At 42.7% G+C, this 19,305-nt stretch overlaps 4 protein-coding genes across 4 annotated transcripts in view; 2 read left to right on the top strand and 2 right to left on the bottom strand.

The window, feature by feature from the left end:
• Positions 1-2,709: 2,709 nt before the first annotated feature.
• LOC118419262 (hydroxysteroid 11-beta-dehydrogenase 1-like protein) lies at positions 2,710-6,117 on the bottom strand. Its single transcript, XM_035825610.1, has 6 exons — positions 6,030-6,117; positions 5,008-5,138; positions 4,709-4,820; positions 4,250-4,465; positions 3,265-3,431; positions 2,710-2,904 (listed from the first exon to the last, which is right to left on the bottom strand). Exons 1-6 carry the CDS (start codon positions 6,115-6,117, stop codon positions 2,710-2,712), a joined length of 909 nt encoding a protein of 302 aa, XP_035681503.1.
• A 1,324-nt stretch (positions 6,118-7,441) lies between these two features.
• Positions 7,442-13,599, top strand: LOC118419595 (hydroxysteroid 11-beta-dehydrogenase 1-like protein). The gene is made up of 6 exons (XM_035826046.1): positions 7,442-7,609; positions 9,315-9,445; positions 9,736-9,847; positions 11,541-11,759; positions 12,247-12,413; positions 12,759-13,599. The coding sequence occupies exons 1-6, from the start codon at positions 7,522-7,524 to the stop codon at positions 12,957-12,959; spliced, it is 918 nt and encodes a 305-aa protein (XP_035681939.1). The 5' UTR covers positions 7,442-7,521; the 3' UTR covers positions 12,960-13,599.
• A 139-nt stretch (positions 13,600-13,738) lies between these two features.
• Positions 13,739-17,030, top strand: LOC118419261 (hydroxysteroid 11-beta-dehydrogenase 1-like protein). Its single transcript, XM_035825609.1, has 6 exons — positions 13,739-13,841; positions 14,720-14,852; positions 15,062-15,173; positions 15,473-15,691; positions 16,291-16,424; positions 16,839-17,030. The coding sequence occupies exons 1-6, from the start codon at positions 13,756-13,758 to the stop codon at positions 17,028-17,030; spliced, it is 876 nt and encodes a 291-aa protein (XP_035681502.1). The 5' UTR covers positions 13,739-13,755.
• A 988-nt stretch (positions 17,031-18,018) lies between these two features.
• LOC118419260 (mucin-17-like) overlaps positions 18,019-19,305 on the bottom strand; it is a 7,701-nt gene continuing 6,414 nt past the window's right edge. The window contains exons 6-7 of the mRNA XM_035825608.1: positions 19,171-19,300; positions 18,019-18,335 (exon numbers count right to left, since the gene is read on the bottom strand). Of these exons, the coding sequence (XP_035681501.1) occupies positions 18,019-18,335; positions 19,171-19,300 (447 nt within the window). The remainder of the gene's footprint in view (positions 18,336-19,170; positions 19,301-19,305) is intronic.

Genomic DNA, 19,305 nt, shown 5'->3' with positions numbered 1-19,305 from the left:
CAAAAGTTACGTCAGGCGTATCCACTGGCGCTGTACAGTCTGACGTTATGATGTTCAAAAGGCCAACGATTGTGCGGTTTGAAATAAGCGAAAATACACAGGAAGGCACCCTGTATTTGGCCTGTGAAGCTTCAGGAATACCTCCTCCAAATGTCACTGTCACCCTCCCATCTGGACTGATTGCAAGTGCTGAGTCACGTGGGAGAGTGACTGTGGGAGTGAATGGTACCATCACCATAATTAATGTTATTGCAGCAGATGCTGGTCAGTACATTTGCATTGCAACAAATACTATCGGCTCGGTGTCTGGCACAGTGTTTGTTGATGTCAAAACTGCCACATTTAATTCCCTCAATGTTTTATCTTTGGTGTCAACTTTACCTCCACTTTCAGAAGTCAATCCAACATTGCTTCTGCATCTTGCTATTGGTCTTGGCACCTTCGGCGGAGTCATAATGATTTCTAGCCTTGCCTTTGCATTTTGGTGGACGCAAAGGAAGAAAAAGTCCCCTGTAATATCAGCACCAACAATCAATCCCCCCACAGGCAAACAGGCCGACATGTCTGAGAATGTGTATGATGACCCCGAAACTCTCCAAACCATCGCTAGCACTGCTAGGGGTGCTGTAGGTTCAAACAAAGAATCGGCATGTGCACCAGAGGCACTGTCGGCCAAAAATCTAATGACAGTCCATGAACTAGTAAACATAGTGTATGCGAAGGTTGAGTCTGGTTATGAGGATGTGAAGCCCATTTCTATGCCTAAAAAAGAAGCAGAATCTGCTGTCTCTCATTACATTGGTCCTGACGGTCCTGAGAAAGCAGCAGCTGGTACTTCTCATGCCAGCCATGAGAACACCCATGTGAAGGAAACAGTACATGATACTTCTCATGTCACCTATGAGAATACCAATAAAGACGATACAGTGCTGTATGCTTCTGCTCAGGTTATTTATGGCCATGACGATGATAAAGCACAGTCTGCTGCATCTCAATCCATCTACAAGACTGACAATGAGCAAACAGAGTCTCCGGCTTCTCAAATCATTTACGGAAATGATGACCAGAAAGCAGAATTATCTGCACCTCACTCTATTTACAAGAACGACAATGGGAAACCAGAGTCTCAGGCTTCTCATGATATCTATGAGGCAGGTGATGAGAAAACAGCAGCTGCTGCTTGTTGTATGATCTATGAGCATGACGGTGAACCATAGCATTTTGCAAGTGCGTTTACAATAGCCGGTGCACATGTATCTACTGAGGTGTTTTGATACTTGAATCTTGCTTTGGCAATGTAAATAGGGGGAAGACGCGGGACTAGACATGTGAGAATGTTAAAAAGGGGTAAGTAAATGTGACTTAGCTGCTTTTTTGGACATATTTGTTCACTTTACGAAATTTAGATTTAACAGGATGTATTGATGTAAGAAATATTTATTTGTGATTGTTTGACATGTATATGAAGTTTTTTAGTTCCAAGAAATTGAGTCATCACACCAGTGATGTAAGATTGATTTATAAATGATTAGCATGTTGAAGAGGAGTACCAACGTGTAGTTTCAGAATCAACAATGTAACAAACTGGGGAAATTTGCACTGTTTTTCGAACTGCGTCCCGAAGGCTCTTCGGCCTTTGTGAAATAGCCGTACCTTGAACAGTAGTAATTCATTAAATTTCTTATTTAACTATTTCTGTTTTCTTTAGCCGGGGTATATGATATATCACACACAAAGCGGGCAGTCTATGATAGACTCCATGCCTACATTGTACAGTATAGAAGCTTCCAATGCAAATTGGTGAAAAGGAACTCAACGTGTAACATAGCAGTTGACTGTTTGATACATTTCATAAAACGTCAAGCAGGAAGATAAGTAATTTCGTAAATTGGTTGGTGTAAAATATAATGGTTTTATTCACATTGTAAATAGTACACGTGGTCTTTATATTTTTCATATCAGCAAACATGAATCAGTTACCCGAGAACCAAGAAATGTAATTGGTGTGATGGTTGTAGCCGAATAGTCTTTCTAAACAAAGTTCATTCTTAGACGTCGGCCCGCCCAATAACAACAATAACAACAATAACAGAATAACAACAATAACAAACATGAATCAGTTACCCGAGAACCAAGAAATGTAATTGGTGTGATGGTTGTGGACTAATAGTCTTTCTAAACAAAGTTCATTCTTAGACGTACGAACTATGATTGTCAACTATTCAAATACTATAACCTACTGGAAAGAGTGTCATGTCATTAATGACATTATCATATTAGTTGGACCACAGTTACTTGAATATGAAATAAAGCAGTCTCAGCACACTATCAGTGTCTCTGGTCCTGCTTTCTGTCTCGGAGACAGAGGGAGTAACAAATAGTGAGACAAATCTGAGCACAACGGTGACAGCCGTACGGAGCGTTGTGCTAGCAAACACTGTTCACATACTCGTATAGCACCTGTAAAATTAGCTACGGAAACGGGAAGAACAAAAGTTAAAACACTATTGCACAACGACTGCTACGAATGACAAATGACAATTTGCTACCATTGGCATTCCATTGTAAATTTTAGGCTAATGCTTAACGACGAGTTTAATCATTAGAATTTTTAACATCGACAAAACGCCATTCACGAATAGCTTACCGACCACGCGTAACGTTGAATGAGAGCGGTAGGTAACGTTCTGTCCAGATAGCTCGCACCCCTCACGGAAAGAAGCATGCTGACCCATGGTTATCGACGAAGGTAGGAACCATGGGTCGGAGTTTAATCATAATCCAACACACGGACGGCGGGAAGTAGACCTCGCGGGCTCTGACCGCCCCGCCGCGGAGGATGGCCCGGGCTGTCTCGTCCACGGGCGCCGCCGCCTTCAGTGCCTCTCGTCCCGTCTCTGTATTCTGCAAGAAATGTGTGACGATTGTATGTACTCTATGTATACTGTTGTTTGTAACCGGGCCCCGGTTAGGGAATATCATGACTCTAGAACGGGGCTATAGCCAGCTCGAAATTTCTTTCTATGAGATGTTGGTGTTGGTTAATTCAAATTCAGTTTTTTTTAATCTTTACCCACGATTTTTGTCCGTCAAGGTTGTCGGATTGATTTTAATTTTTTTCCGTCACACGCAGCGACGTTCCGTTAATTGACGGAAAACTAGCCTTGATTCCAGACTGTTTAAAGGGTGTACTCCGGCCAACTGAATTACACCCTAGAGGCTGGCTAGCGCCATGCCCTAGCATAACACGAACTGTCTATATACCTGCAACAAGTCTTCCACCGCGGGTGTCCTGATCAAGCCCAGCACGGCGAGAGTGACAGACACGTCCTGCCCCGCCTTCACCAGTTCCACACGGAGCGAGCTGAAGAACCCGTCCAGGCCAAACTTGGCAGTGGAGCCCCAGGTACAGGTAGGAAATGGAGTCTTTCCTAGAAACACATGTACAGAGGTGAGGGAGAACGAGCAAAGGTACCCTGGGGGCCAGACAGGATCGGGTGGCTAGCGAGTTTACTCTACGGGGACCTAAGACAGTCAGCTCGAGCTCGCCGATCTCATATTAGCGCTCTGGGGAGTTTAAGTCCGAAGGAGGAGCAATACCTTGGGAGCTAGACAGGATCGGGTAGCTAGCGAGTTTATTCTACAAGGACCAAAGGCAGTCCGACCGCTAATATGAGATCGGCGGGCCTTTGATCCCCGTAGAAAAAAAATAGCTAGCTACCCGATCCTGCCTGGCCCCCAGGTTAGAGCAAAGGTGACCATGAGAATAACAACTGTTGACAGTGTTGTGTTGTCAGCAACAGTTAATCTTGATCTACGAGGTACTTTGACCTGAAATAATCATGACGTCAGCTCGTCTCATTGACTGTAAAAGTACAAGACTGCCTTGCTTAAAGGCGAGTCCAAGAGTGTTTTTTTTGTGGTAAGATTTTCGGCAAGACAATGACAGATCCGACCCACACCAAGGTTCTACGACAACGTTTTTTTTTCGTCACAGGAGACACACCTACGACCCATCGTACAGCAATTGTCGCCAGGTCGTAGGTCGTAGTATGATTGTTTGTGTCGCAAAATATTAAAGCAGACTGTGACAGAGCTAGCCACCGATAATGGTCTAAGACGGCCTTAGAATACTTGAATTGTCAACATACCTTGCAACTGTCGCAAAAATGACCTTGCAACTGTCGCAAAAATGCCGTACGTTTGCAATCGTACGAAAAGCCCACAACGTGTGCGACCGGATGCTTACCATGAAAACCCGACAGCACCACGATATGTCCTTTATTATCCTTCAGCAGAGGCATGGCCAGCGAGGCCAGACGGACGTAACTGATCAGACTGATGTTTAGGAAGTCCACCAGGTAGTCCATATCAGGGTCTTCGTCCCAAAACTTCTTTCCGTAGTAGTCCACAACGTTTTTGAAACTTGACCCTTCGTGGTTGATGACTAGATAGTCAAGGCGTTCTGAAATAAAATCAATAATAAATTGTAATAAAATAAATAGATAAATAGATGGACAAGAATGAATGAATGAATGAATAAATAAATAAAAAATGGAGTTATGAGTAAATAATAAGATAAGCAATGTAGCAAATGTAAGTAATTCGGCAAGCAGTATTCCATCGGCAGTGAGCAATGTAAGAAGATTCCAATAATACTGAGCGTATAATGTATCAGTAACGGATATTTTGATAAGTAAAACCAAACCGAATTTCTCCTTGGCTGTTTGAATGGTTCTCTCACAGTCCTCCGCCTTCCCCATGTCCCCGGCCACGTAGCGCGCCTCCTGGGCTCCCAGAGACATAGCCTTCGCTACAACCTGGGGAAGCATACAGTTGAGTCGAACCGTCTTACATCAATGACACTGTACATATCTCACAAGACTACAAGATTAAGAATAGTAGTACTACGCAATTAGACAAGTGGCTGCTACGGGGCTATTCAGGTCTTTCATATGAGAAGAATATTCATTTTTTATCACTGATTTTATTACAAAACATCCCCACCTCCTTCAGCCTGTTCTCCCTTCTGGCTGTGATGAGTATCTTTGCTCCCAGCCGGGCGTACTGGTACGCCATCTCTTCGCCGATGCCGGTACTGCAGCCCGTGATGACGACAGTTGCCCCCCGCAGAGACTCTGGAAGGCATGAGTTAGTTTCTCTTCAGATGATTTTCTTTAGTCACTACCTTCACCAGAAGGTATAGTAGCGTTTGTCAGTGTGTCTGTCTGTCTGTCTGTCTGTTGGTCAACAAGATAACTCAAGAACGACCCCATATTTGGCGTGTTAGCAGGTCGCCAATGATTAAAATATTGACTATACATTTTGAAGCATATGAAGGGAAACTCAATATCCTGCTTGGCTGTGATCAGAGGGGCGAATCGGAGCTAGCATTGGCTGGGTTCTATAGCTACGCTACTACCAACCCAGCGTCGAGCTTTAGTGTGGAGTGGTCAGAAGCAAAATCCTGAGAAGGTCCCGTGCATATGAGGCAGGGGATTAAGATAGTGTTACATGCCATGCAGCATTGCCAACTATATTTAACCAGATCAAGGATATATTTTGACAGTGATAGATTGACTCAGTAGAAGTGCCATATTGCCCATCTAAAGAATAGTACGTCGCCTTTCTGGATGTGTACAGTTGCTGAATGTTGACGCGTGATTGGTGTGGTTATTCGTAAATGTGCGGTTAAATGATTTAATACTTTTGCGGTCTTAGTCGTTCCGTTGTCTTATATAATTAACATCTCCAGCATTCTTAAGATGGCTTAGCCGGCACTCGTTGTCAAGAACCTTAGCTTTGACCTTTGTGCTGCAAACGTTTTTTTTTCTAACAACAAACCATTAGTCGATTACGTACTTATTTTAGCCTATATTCTTTAGCAATAAGAATGTTAGGGTTTACTTTGTATGTATTTCGATTTTGTACTTGACCGTATGAACTTCGTCGTTGTACTTTTTATTGCTCCAAAAAATATAACGCCCTGGACTAGATATAGACTGTTACAGTAGTAGTTTAACTTTTACCTGGATCGAAGCCATCATAGCTCCAGTAGACCCCAGTCCCCACAGCAGCCAACACTACCGCCAGACTGACCCACGCTAGACGAGACATGGTACTTAGAGCAGCACTGTAGGCCTTGGGCTTAGCACAGGACACATACCAGGCAGGGGCCGCACAGTGGAGCACCAAGCACGGTCATCCGTGGTCACTCTCGTTCCCAGCACCCGATGTACGAGACTTGAACCTGATCGTGAGTGCTTCAGATTCAAGTTTGGTTCAGCCCACGACGTTATATAGACTAAGTTTAGCCTATGCACAGCGTTTAACATGTGCTACGTATTTCATTGCAGGTAAAATGCAAGAAAATCCATTGGTGGCGTATACCCACTAATCTTCCGGCTGGACTTCTTGAGACAATTCTTAACAAGAACTTACCTGAATGCTTTGCGATCCTTCCAGTCCTAAGGATGGAAGTAGCAACCCTGAGGATGTATGGTAGGTGAACCGTGTGGCAGCGTTACATTTTGTATGTATTGTATTTATTTGCTCATTTTGCAGCTGTTTTGTACGTTTAACCTCCTTGGTACTACTTACAGCATGGTTGAAAAGTTCTTTTTTATTTTGGAAATGGCCAAAATTTGATTGCAGGCACCATAAAGTTCTGGACATGGTTACGCAAATCGCGATCATGGTCGAGACGAGACTAATTAACGTTAGTTCACCTTTATCCGTAGGGTAACCTATATCCGTTGTATATACAAATGGGGGGGGGGCGTCAATGGAAGGTAGTTTCTCATTGCAATATCTTGAAAATGTTGACATTTGAAACCCACGTTGTTGACCTGAAATCTCTAGATACCCAGCTTTTTTTAAACAATGAATCTAGGTTACCCAACGGAAAAAAGGTGAACTAGCGTTACATCTTAGGGGCCTTCCTCTTTTGCATATCATCCAGGATTCCTGTGGCCCGCACGTGCGCAGGGAAATCTGCGAGAGAGCCTATAACGGAAGATCACCTTTATCCACGAGGTCACCTATATCCGTTTTTTTTAAATAAATGGATATTTAGGGATATCGAGTTGACGGACGGTGGTGTCAAACCGCACTTTTAAATCACAGTTGACTTAATATAATCCCTAAATACCATGCTCTCAAATACAACGGGTATAGGTTACCCCCGCGGGTAAAGGTGAACTAGCGTTACATACAAATGTTATGGCACTCATAGGATCCAGTACTAAGGAATATTACAACCCTAATGAATCCCGTAAAATATGTATGTTTCTAAGTAGTGACTCTAAAATTCTGTGAAATTCGTATGAATATTTGGTACTTAAATATGCACCCCTGTTCAAAGATCCCCTCTAAAGGTTGACCCAGTTCAGACTACCATGGGCGTATGAGTGATCGCCTGAGTGGGGCCATGGGGTCACAGTTCAATGCCGGAGGCACTGGGTTGTAACGCAAATGCGTTAACCAGTCAGGGTAATTTCTGTTGCTGTGTAAGTACAGACAATGTCGCGTTTCTCGTGGTTCAGCTTGTTGGCGTTAATCTGTGCTGTAGTCCTTGGGATCTACTGGAACTACGATGCCTACGATCCAGGTAAAGATTGACTATCTGCCATACTGTAGGTGTAACATTGAACAGACGCAGTGTGGCCCCAGCCCTTTATCTTCATACATGTAGTTGCATAATGTGTTATGTATGTGGCCCGGGGTTAAGTAACATTTTGTCGGATGCTACAGCTGGTAAATTGAAGGACGTAAAATCCTTATGATTCCTTAAAAATCCGAAAGAAATAGTAGCTACGCTACGGTAAATTAGAATAGCTCGCTACGGTTCGACGAAAAAGGTATACAGAGACTGAGAAAGCAAGCCAGTCAGTCAGCCGGCGAGCCGCGGCCTCTCGATCTTTTCCCCATCAATCAATCAATCGATCAATCAATCGATCAATCAATCGATCAATCAATCGATCAATCAATCAATCAATCGATCAATCAATCAATCGATCAATCAATCAATCGATCAATCAATCGACCAATCAATCAATCAATCGATCAATCAATCGATCAATCAATCAATCAATCGACCGATCAATCAATCAATCATCAATCGATCGATCGACCAATCAACCGACCAATCAATCAATCAATCAATCAATCAATCGACCAATCAATCAATCAATCAATCGTATTTATCTAACCTGGAAAGCCATATCGGCCACGCAACAATAACAATTACTAGTAATTATCATATAGCCAGGCGCCACGGACCAATCAGAAGGCCCCGTTCCACGTTGGTTATGACACCGTAACACAAAGATTTCGGCCAGGCCGATGTGTATCGCTCCTCTGATTGGTCAGAATGAATCGACACCGGCACCGGTGTCGATGATGCAGACAAGAAAGTAAGGTATATGGCCAATCAAAAGAAGCGAAACATATGCCAGAGCAGAGGGAATAAGTACAGATTGCAAGCGGGAATGGCTCATTCTGTTAACATTGATAATAAGTTTTGTTGTTCTAAACAGCCAAAGACTGCAATGTTTCTGATATTTTCTGTGGATATTTTGGTTTCAAATAAATGAAGACCTTTATTGCACATTTTTGCCACACCGGGCTAAGTACAGGTCACAACAAGACATCTTGAAAAGATACAGTTCACAGATATAAAATGAGACTATTGCTGGATAAATTCAACTTCTCCTCGCTTTTCTGTTATAGTGGAGATAGAAGAGCTGATATGTTTTATGATCGATGGTTTGTCTAGTTGCCTACTTGCATTAGAAATATGAATTTTTTTACAGAACTTAGGTGTATGAAATAAGGAAATTGGTTTTGTATAACCTTATACAGTTCATTTCTCTCTACGGTATACAATCTACACTCTACTACAACATGGCGTCCGTCCTCTATTCTATCTAAATTACAGTATTTGCATAGTCATTGTTCCAGAGGGGTGCGAGTATGCCTTCCAGTTTCAATATGAAGTTTATGGCAGCTAATCCTTAGTCGTGTGACAGCAATCTGTAATCTCCCTACAAATGTATGCACCAAAGAACAAAAGTGAATTTTCAGAAATTCGACAAAGGAATTCACACGTATAGTACCAAGGGATCTATGCGTCATTCAGGAGTTTGCAAGTTTGCTTCGCTCACTCGGTGGTTTTATTCTGTGGTTATAGCAAAGGACCAGGCGTTATGACACCATATACACATCGGGGCGGGTCATTAACCCTTAATTATCAAACGTGTAGCAGTGACCGTCTCTGCTTAAGGAAAATTTTAACATCTGAATTGAACGAGCAGAATCTTTGCGGGGGGCCACAGTCGTCATCACGGGCTGCAGTACCGGTATCGGCGAAGAGATGGCGTACCAGTACGCCCGGCTGGGAGCAAAGATCCTCATCACAGCCAGGAGGGAGGACAGACTGAAGGAGGTGAGAGAACATATTTTCCTCTGTTTTGATCAAATTCAGTTTGTCTATACAGAAATAGAGAAAATAGGCCTGGTTTTGGTTAAAGGAGAGCAGGCTGAAGGACGAGAGAAGGCACCGGTTTTTGTAATATTAGGAAAATTATCATCTAATGTTCCGACACACAACCTCCCAGGTTGTTGACTAGTATGTTGTTATTTCAATAACGTTGGTAGAAGACAGATATAAGACAGGAGAAAATTGTTTTGGCGACCTAGGAGATTAAAAGTCCGTGTTTCTCTCTTTTCTCCCAGGTCGTGGCGAAATCTGTGTCTCTGGGAGCCCAGGAGGCGCACTACGTGGCCGGGGACATGGGGAAGGCGGAGGACTGTGAGAGAACCATTCAAACAGCCAAGGAGAAATTCGGTAAGGGAATAAGTTTCAGAAGTTTGGCACATTGTCTTCGGCTGCATTTGCCTAGTATCTACTAGAAACCATGGATTACTGAAAAAAAATCACAAATTAGGTGATGAATCTTGTAAGACTATGAGAGAACCATTCAAACAGCCGAGGAGAAATTCGGTAAGGGAATAAGATGTGCTCCAAATCTTAATATTTCTTTGCGCTTTGCATTCTTTTTATTGCAATAATCTAAAAGTAAAATCGCACTAATGAATGCATATTTATTTGTCAGATAATATACTCAAATCTACTTTAGGTAGAAATATGTCTATTTATTTTTTACCCTGCGTTTGTCTGTCTGTCTGTCTGTCTGTGAACAAGATAACTCAAGAACGGCTGGGTGGATTGGTTTCATACTTGGTGTGTTGGTGGGTTGTGATGAAAGCTGGAAGTGATTAGATGTTGGCCCCCCCTAGCGGCTTTCCTTGGTACTGCAGCGCAACTTCCGGTTTTGCTATCTCGTGTTCTGAACAACATATGGTCCTGATTTTGGGGTGTTAGGTAGCTCTTTTGCTCAGGAATAAGTGACATAAGTTTGGGCCCCCTAGCGACTAGGTTTGGGATAGCAGGGGCATTTTTGTCAAAAACTTTTGAAGTGGATAACTCAAGAAGGGAACAACGGATTTTCATGATTTTTGGTATGTAGGTACCTCAGACAATGTTGTATAAGATGAAATACGAATCATGCAAAATTAGAATACATTTGCATAATTAATGAGAATATTCTATCATAGCAGTTTTTTTCAATGTATCTCTTTTACTGGACATGATATGGTCTTGATATTTGGGTGGTAGATAGCTTTCAACGTCATGACAAAGTGGGGCAAGTTTCAGCCCCCTTACATTTAATTTTGGAACTGCAGGGGCATTTTTGTCAAGACACTCCAAAGAGGATAACTATAGAAAGGAATGACGGATTGCCATCATTTTTGGCATGCAGGTAGCTTAGACAAATATGTTCATAATGATATATATTTTATGCAAATGAGGACCTAATTTGCATAATTAATGAGGAAATTGTACAATTTCATTGTTTTCAATAACTGAATTTCAGTAAATGTAACACATGTAAGTTATGATAGGTGAAACATAAGCAGATACCAAATATGCTAATGAGTAACTGATTTGCATAATATATACAAAAATAGCAAATCCCCTTAATGACTAATGATGGGAATTTTATACTTGTGACATGTGTACGTTAGTCAATGATGAACATCACCATGCATAAATTTTGTAAATGGCTAAGTCATTTGCATAAAATTTACAAAAGCACTAAATATTTCATGGAGGTATGAGGTCGCCGAACTCTTGTTTATTTCTGTTTTCGTTTTATAGGGTAGGCGCGCTTACACTACTTTACAGGCGTGCTCTGTATATAACATAAAGCGAATAACATAAACAAAGAAGTAAGAAAAACTAAATAATATAACAATGTAACCGAAAATAACAATATACATACAACAGGTCGTCAATCAAAATCGTATATCGTGAATCAAAGCTAATGAGGTCAGGCGGCCAAAGATCAGCAGTGATTTTTCAGTAGCTTCTTGAAGGATAAGCCAGACGTGTCCATTCTTACAGTACTGTAGAAGGCAACTCGTTCCATTCAAATGCATTCCTGTATGCTGATACTTGATTTGTACCTTTCGTTCAGGTCGACTGGACTATTTGGTGCTGAACCATCTTGGATCCAATTTCGGACCTCTTCATGACAAATTCTTCAAGGGAGAATCTTGGGACCAGGACCCGGATGTGGACTTCTTCGAGGATTTCCTTAACATCAACCTGGTCAGTTACGTCCGGCTGGCCTCCCTGGCCCTGCCTCTGCTGAAGGCGAGCAGCGGACATCTCGTGGTGGTGTCCTCTGGTTTCGGTAACATCATTTTGTTCATTTCATTCAAAACATTGGGTACCTACATGTACTTTGCTGCAAATGATACACCAGACGTAGTATTGTCATTATTTATTGTGCATGCTGCTATTACGATAATGAGCGAATTGAGAGAGAAAGGAAAAGAGAGGACAGAAAATAGAAAGGAAGTTATGGAGAGCGTAGAGAAAGAAATTAAGAAAGTAAGAAATAAATGGAAGAAAAACAAACGAAAGGCTGTTCGATGATGATAAGTCAAATAGAGATAGAAATGAATAAAAAAGAAAGAAAGACAGACAGGAAGGAAAGAAAGACAGAAAGCGAAGAAAGAAAAAAAGAAAGAAAGAAGGAAGGAAGGAAAATGGAGAAAGGGGAAGAGGAAGGAAAGCGTTTATTCGTTGGAAAGAAAGAGGACGAAAATCAAATGAAAACTTGAGACGTAAGGGATTTTGATAAATCACAATTTGATGTGTTCCTGTCTTGTTCGCAGGTAAAATGTACTGGCCAAACCTGAGCTTCTACAGCTCCGCCAAGTTCGGCCTGGACGGGTTCTTCAGCTCGCTCCGTGTGGAACTGATGAAGGCAAGGCAGGACGTGTCCGTCACTCTCGCCGTGCTGGGCTTCATCGCGACACCGACAATATCGGAAAAGTTGCAAGTAAGCCTTAGGAGCTAATAACCTACTAAAGCAAACAATTTTTTAAAGCTAACTTTAACACTACAGTAGAAGTCAGTTAATTGCACAACGGATAATCACACACTTCTGTTAATTGCCCGAAATCCCAAAATCCCATGGTGGTACGTTCCAGCTTAATAACTTCGCTTTGTTGCACCACCTGGATAATTGCACGAAATGCACTGGCAAATGGGGTGTGACATTAAGCGGCTTCTACTGTACTTCCCTGATGGTACTCAGGCTAGGTTTGGAAGACTCGCGCGAAGGTCAAGGTCGATTTTTCCCCTCCCCCTGGTGCGTTACCTTGCTTGTTTTGTTTTGTTCCAGAATGTGCCAGACGGTGAGAAAGCCCTGGAAGGTGCCGCTCCGATCGGCGAGACTGCCCAGGCGGTTATCCGGGGAGGGGCGACCCGCGCCCGGGAGGTGTACTATCCCTTCTACACATGGATTATGGCCAAGCTCACCGGGCTGGTGCCGCAGTTTGTGGACTACATAGGTGTCAGGGTTAACATGCTACCGGAAAGTTAATGGTTTATTTACTTGTAAGTCAAAGATCTAGTTACTGGTAAGTTAACAATTTAGTTACTTGTAAGTTAACGATTAAGTTACTTGTAAGTCAATGATCTGGTTACCTGTAAGTCGATGATTTGGTTACAAGGAAGTTAATGATTTTGTTACCTAGAAGTTAATGATTTAATTAATGATTCAGTTACCTGAAAGTTAATGATTTACCTTGGCAGCTAACAGAAAAAAACACATTCAAGATTATCGAGAATGTGCTCCGCCATGTAAGATAAGTCACAAAGGAGCTGAGGGTAACTTAGTAAAATGTTAAAATGTTTCTCTTTTTTTTGTCATTTAAATAGCCTGATATAATGGAAGCTGATATCGGTTAGCGGACATGTAGGTAATCATTGAGGTGCGGATTCTTTATGGGGCTGAGTTATAAAACTATGTATTTCTACTATGTTTAAATGTGAATGTTGTATACGAAAGAATGGAATGTAAGAATATATATGTTGTTCAAGACCATTTCTTGATATTGATCCATTGTGTGTGGAAGGTAAATGATTTATCCAGACATAACACCACATGTTACAACGCATTTTTGGCAGTGGAAATTCACCGGCAATTAAACCAAAAACAACACGACCGTGAATTTAACACGGGATCATGCCATCAGGGTCTGACGTAAAATGACGCCGCCCGCCGGCTTTACGGGTCAAGCGAGAGTCAATAAAAATGTAGCAGGTGCTTGCCCCCAGTCACCTTTGCCCCCAACTGCTTCATTCTCCGTATAAACACACACACACACATACACACGATGTCGGCTCTACTGAGGGCCAGTTTGTTGGTGTTACTCTGTGCCGTTGCCGTCGGAATCTACTGGAACTACGATGGCTTCGATCCCAGTAAGTCGGTTTTGCGATTCCCCTCTATAGCTAGAGGCCTACACAAGCATATATACCAGTGGACAGGTTAAGTACAGAGCCTTATTAAGGGCATATTTGAGACAGTCGTAGATGTGTCGTACAGCGCTCCTCTATTTAGTGTAGGAAATTATAGCCGTAAAGATTCTTGTCAACGGTTGATTCTGTGATAGCCTCTTTAGAAGGGTACAACAACAAATCTTGCGTAAATTGTGATTGTGCCTTGCAAAAATGACAGAGACCTCTTCTTGTTCCGTCTTAGTTGCCCGGACCGAGTAACCCTTTGTTTACCTTCGTATACGTAATGTGGGCGTGTCCTCATGTAAGACCATAGTGTTGCGAGCAATGCTTCGTGTTTCTGCCTTTGACAAAGTATTGAAGTATTTCGAACAAGTGAGATATTGCTTAATATTTTGGGTGGTAGTTAGTACTGTAGTCGTCAGGATATACTGTATTACTGGCTCTACGATGGCGTCGGTACGTGTAAATATTAGTTGTGTAAGTTTACTTTCTCTAGTATGGTTTACGCACATTCCTATTGACAGTTTTTTGTACAAGCCTTGATTGTCTAAATACTGTACTGAAAAGTATTCATTTGGATTTTACGTCTTCTGACAGTTACAGTGCATATACGAATGGCACCAATAAGTTTAATCGATTTAACTTTGTACCTAAAAGTCATGAAACTAGCAACAAGAAACAAAACATTCTCACGCGAGTTTGTCTTTAAAAAAAACATAGCAGGGAATCTCTACTCCGAGCTTTCTTGATTTCGGGCTTGAGTAGTTGCTCCTTTTTCGGCGTTTACCGTATATATGAAATAATGCTTGGCGTATGACAAGGTTGGCATTGTCCCACAGAATCTGTCCGCGGTGCAACAGTTGTCATCACGGGCTGCAGTACCGGCATCGGCGAAGAGATGGCGTACCAGTACGCCCGGCTGGGAGCAAAGATTCTCATCACAGCCAGGAGGGAGAACAGGCTAAAAGAAGTGAGAGACCATCTTTTCAGAGATTTAGCTATCTTTATAGATTCAGTAGCCTGGTGAATCATTACTGGCGCTAGAGATTGAAAAGTTTGGTGGTTACCGACATGTAAGACAATTAAAGTATGGGAATACAATAAATTTGGTAGAAGACACGTACGAATCCTTGGACAATTGTCTTGGTGAGCTTAAGTCGATGTATCTTTTCCCCTGAGGTTGTAGCGAAAGCTGTGTCTCTGGGAGCCCAGGAGGCGCACTACGTGGCCGGGGACATGGGGAAGGCGGAGGACTGTGAGAGAACCATTCAAACAGCTAAGGAGAAATTTGGTAAGGAGATTAAGTTTCGGACGTTTGGCGCATTGTGTTAGGGTGTATTTGTCTTGTATCTACCAGACCATAATATCACAAATCGGGTGATAAATCTGGTAAAATTCACACGTTGGATACATACTTTGTTACCATGTTCAAAGTTAACATTATTGTAAGGGTCCTTGGACCTTTTTACTACACATTTTTGCTAAATTGGGCTATGTCGCAACAAAACATGTTCAAACTTGTATCTAAAAGCAAGATATACTACCTAATATTGAATTAACATCAACAATAATGTTCTACATGTTTTCCAGGGAGGCTGGACTACTTGGTTCTGAACCACGTTGGGTCCAATTATAAATCTCTAGAAGACAAATTTCACGAGGGCAAGTCTTGGGACCAGGACCCGGATATGGACTTCTTTGAAGACTATTTGAACATCAACCTGGTCAGTTACGTCCGGCTGGCCTCCCTGGCCCTGCCTCTGCTGAAGGAGAGTAAAGGACATATCGTGGTGGTGAACTCTGGTTTCGGTAAATATAATTAGTTTCTGTTCATCTATCGCTTGCCTTAGATGCACGTGGCAAACATTTGACGAGCACGTACACATCTGCCTTTTGCTAAAAATTAACTTAATTTCTACTGAGAGTGAACATTATTAACCCTAGTCAGGCCTAGTGAATAGCGTTAACAAACTTTTTGAAAATACGTAGTAAATCTGACATAGATATGAAGGTAGCGACACCTAGCTGGGATGCGGAGCAGAACCAGTCAGTATAGTGTTTGCATGTCGAAATAGACAGTCAATAAAAAATCAAGCAGAGAAACACTGTGTTTAAAGAAGTTTTTCCTGATACTTATTTTTCTATTCTATATAACATTATATACTTTCTATTCCACGAACATGGTTTCTATTAATTCCATGCGTTCTATGCATCCTATGAAATCTATTTATTCCAAGTGTTTTATTCATTCTTTGTGTTCTATTCATTCTATGTGTTCTATTCATTCTATGGTACATGTTCTATTCATTCCTTGTGCTCCATTTATTCTAAATGTTCTACTCATTCCATGTGTTCTATCTGTAGGTAAAATACCGTGGCCCAACCTGAGCTTCTACAGCTCCGCCAAGTTCGGTCTGGACGGGTTCTTCAGCTCGCTCCGTGTGGAACTGATGAAGGCGGGGCAGGACGTGTCCGTCACTCTCGCCGTGCTGGGGTACATAGGGACTCCGAAAGTCGTTCAAAACTTACAGGTAAGATGAAAGTAGGTGAACAATTTGCCTGACGAGTTAGCACGCTATATTTTTTCCAGATTACTGTATCTGTATCAGTATAGCCGGTATATAACTGCTCTTCGGCGTAACACACCAGCTTCGCAGGCATGCGGCGCGGCAGCAGCTATTTATATTGCATTGAACAACCTGTCACACCTAACTTTTGCGTAGTGGTGGTTTAGTTTTAAGCTATAAACCATTTGCAACCATGGACTTAGAATGACCGGTAAACCCCGAGACCAACCATAACGTTACCTCCCATTTGGCTACTTCTATGCTCTAAAGGAGTGTTGTGAAAACTAGTTGATGGCCATGTTGTCCCTTCAAAGGCTCTGCTCAGATCATTTATTCATCCACTCACTTGCTTATTCATCGATCCATCTATCCATTCATGTTTGTTCCAGAGTACCCCAGAGCTGCTGGACATAGTGACGCCGGTAGACCAGACCGCCATGTCCATTGTGCGAGGAGGCGCCACACGAGCCCGGGAGGTCTACTATCCCTTCATCATGTGGCCCTTCACCAAATTCGGGGCCCTGATGCCAAAGCTGACGGACTACCTTACGTCTAAGATTGATTTGGTACCGGAAAGTTAACGATTTACTGTGGTAAGGGACAATTTGATATACCAAATGACTCTTCTTTTCGATATAGTTCCCGCACTATCCGACCAAAATTTATCATAATTATTCGTTATTGTACTTGTACGAGCGTATTGTTATTCATTTTCACTTCTCACAGACCTGTAAGAGTGATTTAATGCAACAAAGTTAACGATGTGTTAATGGCATGGTCGCAAGTTCCTTTCATTTCATACTTTTTTTCACTTAGCTGAAAAGGAGTAGGTACTTGTATTGTACTTTGTGAGACGTCCTAGGAGGTCGAAACTGTCAGTACTTTCTCAATTAAAGATGATGCTTGCTTTTTTTTTTTTGGTTGCTACGTGTCATTAATCGTCACAAGGCGTCATGTGGTGAAATTCTAACATACAATCTTTATTGAATACTGCATAACATGCACCCGTTTTTATTGAAAACGCCAGCAGTCTCCCCCAAATATAATACTAATCTTTCATGAAGAAAACTTATATCGTGCTGTGTCGTAGTTGGACAGAAAAAAGTGTTAATCATCAAACTTATTTCAATGAATGTGAATGTGTTACAAATAGATATTAAGTGCATATTTACACAGCTTATACCATCTGTACATTGATTCAAAAGTATCTCAGTGGACTTGTCAGAAATGGAATAAGGTTCACATTCATCCTTTGCATAGCTACTCACAATACGCCAAAACGACATTCTTATACAGCTGTAAACATTGAAATGCTCAGTCTAAAACAACAAACTGACTGACTTATTGATTGAAAAGATAATTCAGTCAAATCTAACTACAGTGTAGAATACACTAAGGGTGCCAGCACCATTTATACAATACAATACAATACAATACATGTATAATTTATACAGTTTTATGTCTTTGCCATTTCATACATATCGTTAGCAGTTTATGTTCAGGCTCACTTCTGGTAGTTTGATCAATCAACTATGATGCATTTTTTTCTCAACCGAGCAAGAAGCAGTTTCACTCGCTGAAATTGCGGAAGGACGGGTCAAAAGCTTTGTAGCTCTCCGGTGCGGCTTCTGGGATATCGACGCCGTACGAGTCGCCGGGATGGATCTTGCCCTTCCCCATCTTCTTGCGCTTCAGGAGGAAGTAGACGAGAGATACAAGCCCGGCAAGACCCAGCACGGCGGGCACGGTACAGCCGACGATGAGGCCGATGTTCGCACCTGCTTCTGGCTGGTTGATACTGGCTGTTGTATTGACAGCGACCGCTGCTGTTGTACCGTTGACTGCAGGTGGTTGTGATGATGCAGTGGCAGCCGGATCTGTTGTTGCTGTAGAGTTTGAAAAATAAAAGTGTGTTATTTTCATTGTCAAAAGTGGGCAGAAGCACGCCATCAATGGTAGTTTTGGCAAAGAGTGGTTTAACAATAATAGGAGGGGAAGTTCACTTTAGGTTGATAGTTTATTAGGGCAAAGGGTACCGTCAGTTGTGTGCTTGACTGCATGCAATGTAGCCGCGGCGACTGTTGTAATATGCAAGGCTTCTGTAGCTTGCAGTCGTATCAGAGCATGCAAGCAAGAGAAGCCATGAAGAAGTCGCCGCGGCTAGCTGCAATGCTGAGATAAAGGGAATGATAATGTTTCTGGTGCTGATGCATTTTTGGGGTCTACTGTATACTTCGCTAAGTATAGATGCAAATTGCTCTAATATTCTCGCATTGATCAGCAACGGAACAGTCTGTGGTACCTGTACTAGCTTCTGCGGTGGACGAAGACGTTTGTTCAGATCCCTCGGAACCTTGCCCCAACCCTTCTGTCGTGACCCCTGACCCTCCTGTAGCCTGAGTCTGTCCTTCTGTGGTGACCCCTGACCCTCCTGTAGCCTGGGTCTGTCCTTCTGTGGTGACCCCTGACCCTCCTGTAGCCTGAGTCTGTCCTTCTGTGGTGACCCCTGACCCTCCTGTAGCCTGGGTCTGTCCTTCTGTGGTGACCCCTGACCCTCCTGTCGCCTGGGTCTGTCCTTCTGTGGTGACCCCTGACCCTCCTGTAGCCTGGGTCGGTCCTTCTGTGGTGACCCCTGACCCTCCTGTAGCCTGGGTCGGTCCTTCTGTGGTGACCCCTGACCCTCCTGTAGCCTGGGTCTGTCCTTCTGTGGTGACCCCTGACCCTCCTGTCGCCTGGGTCTGTCCTTCTGTGGTGACCCCTGACCCTCCTGTAGCCTGCGTCTGTCCTTCTGTGGTGACCCCTGACCCTCCTGTAGCCTGGATCGGTCCTTCTGTGGTGACCCCTGACCCTCCTGTA

This window comes from Branchiostoma floridae, chromosome 7, assembly GCF_000003815.2.
Source record: "Branchiostoma floridae strain S238N-H82 chromosome 7, Bfl_VNyyK, whole genome shotgun sequence".
Taxonomy (NCBI): Eukaryota; Metazoa; Chordata; class Leptocardii; order Amphioxiformes; family Branchiostomatidae; genus Branchiostoma; species Branchiostoma floridae.
This window is presented reverse-complemented; position numbering and strand designations above follow the sequence as displayed.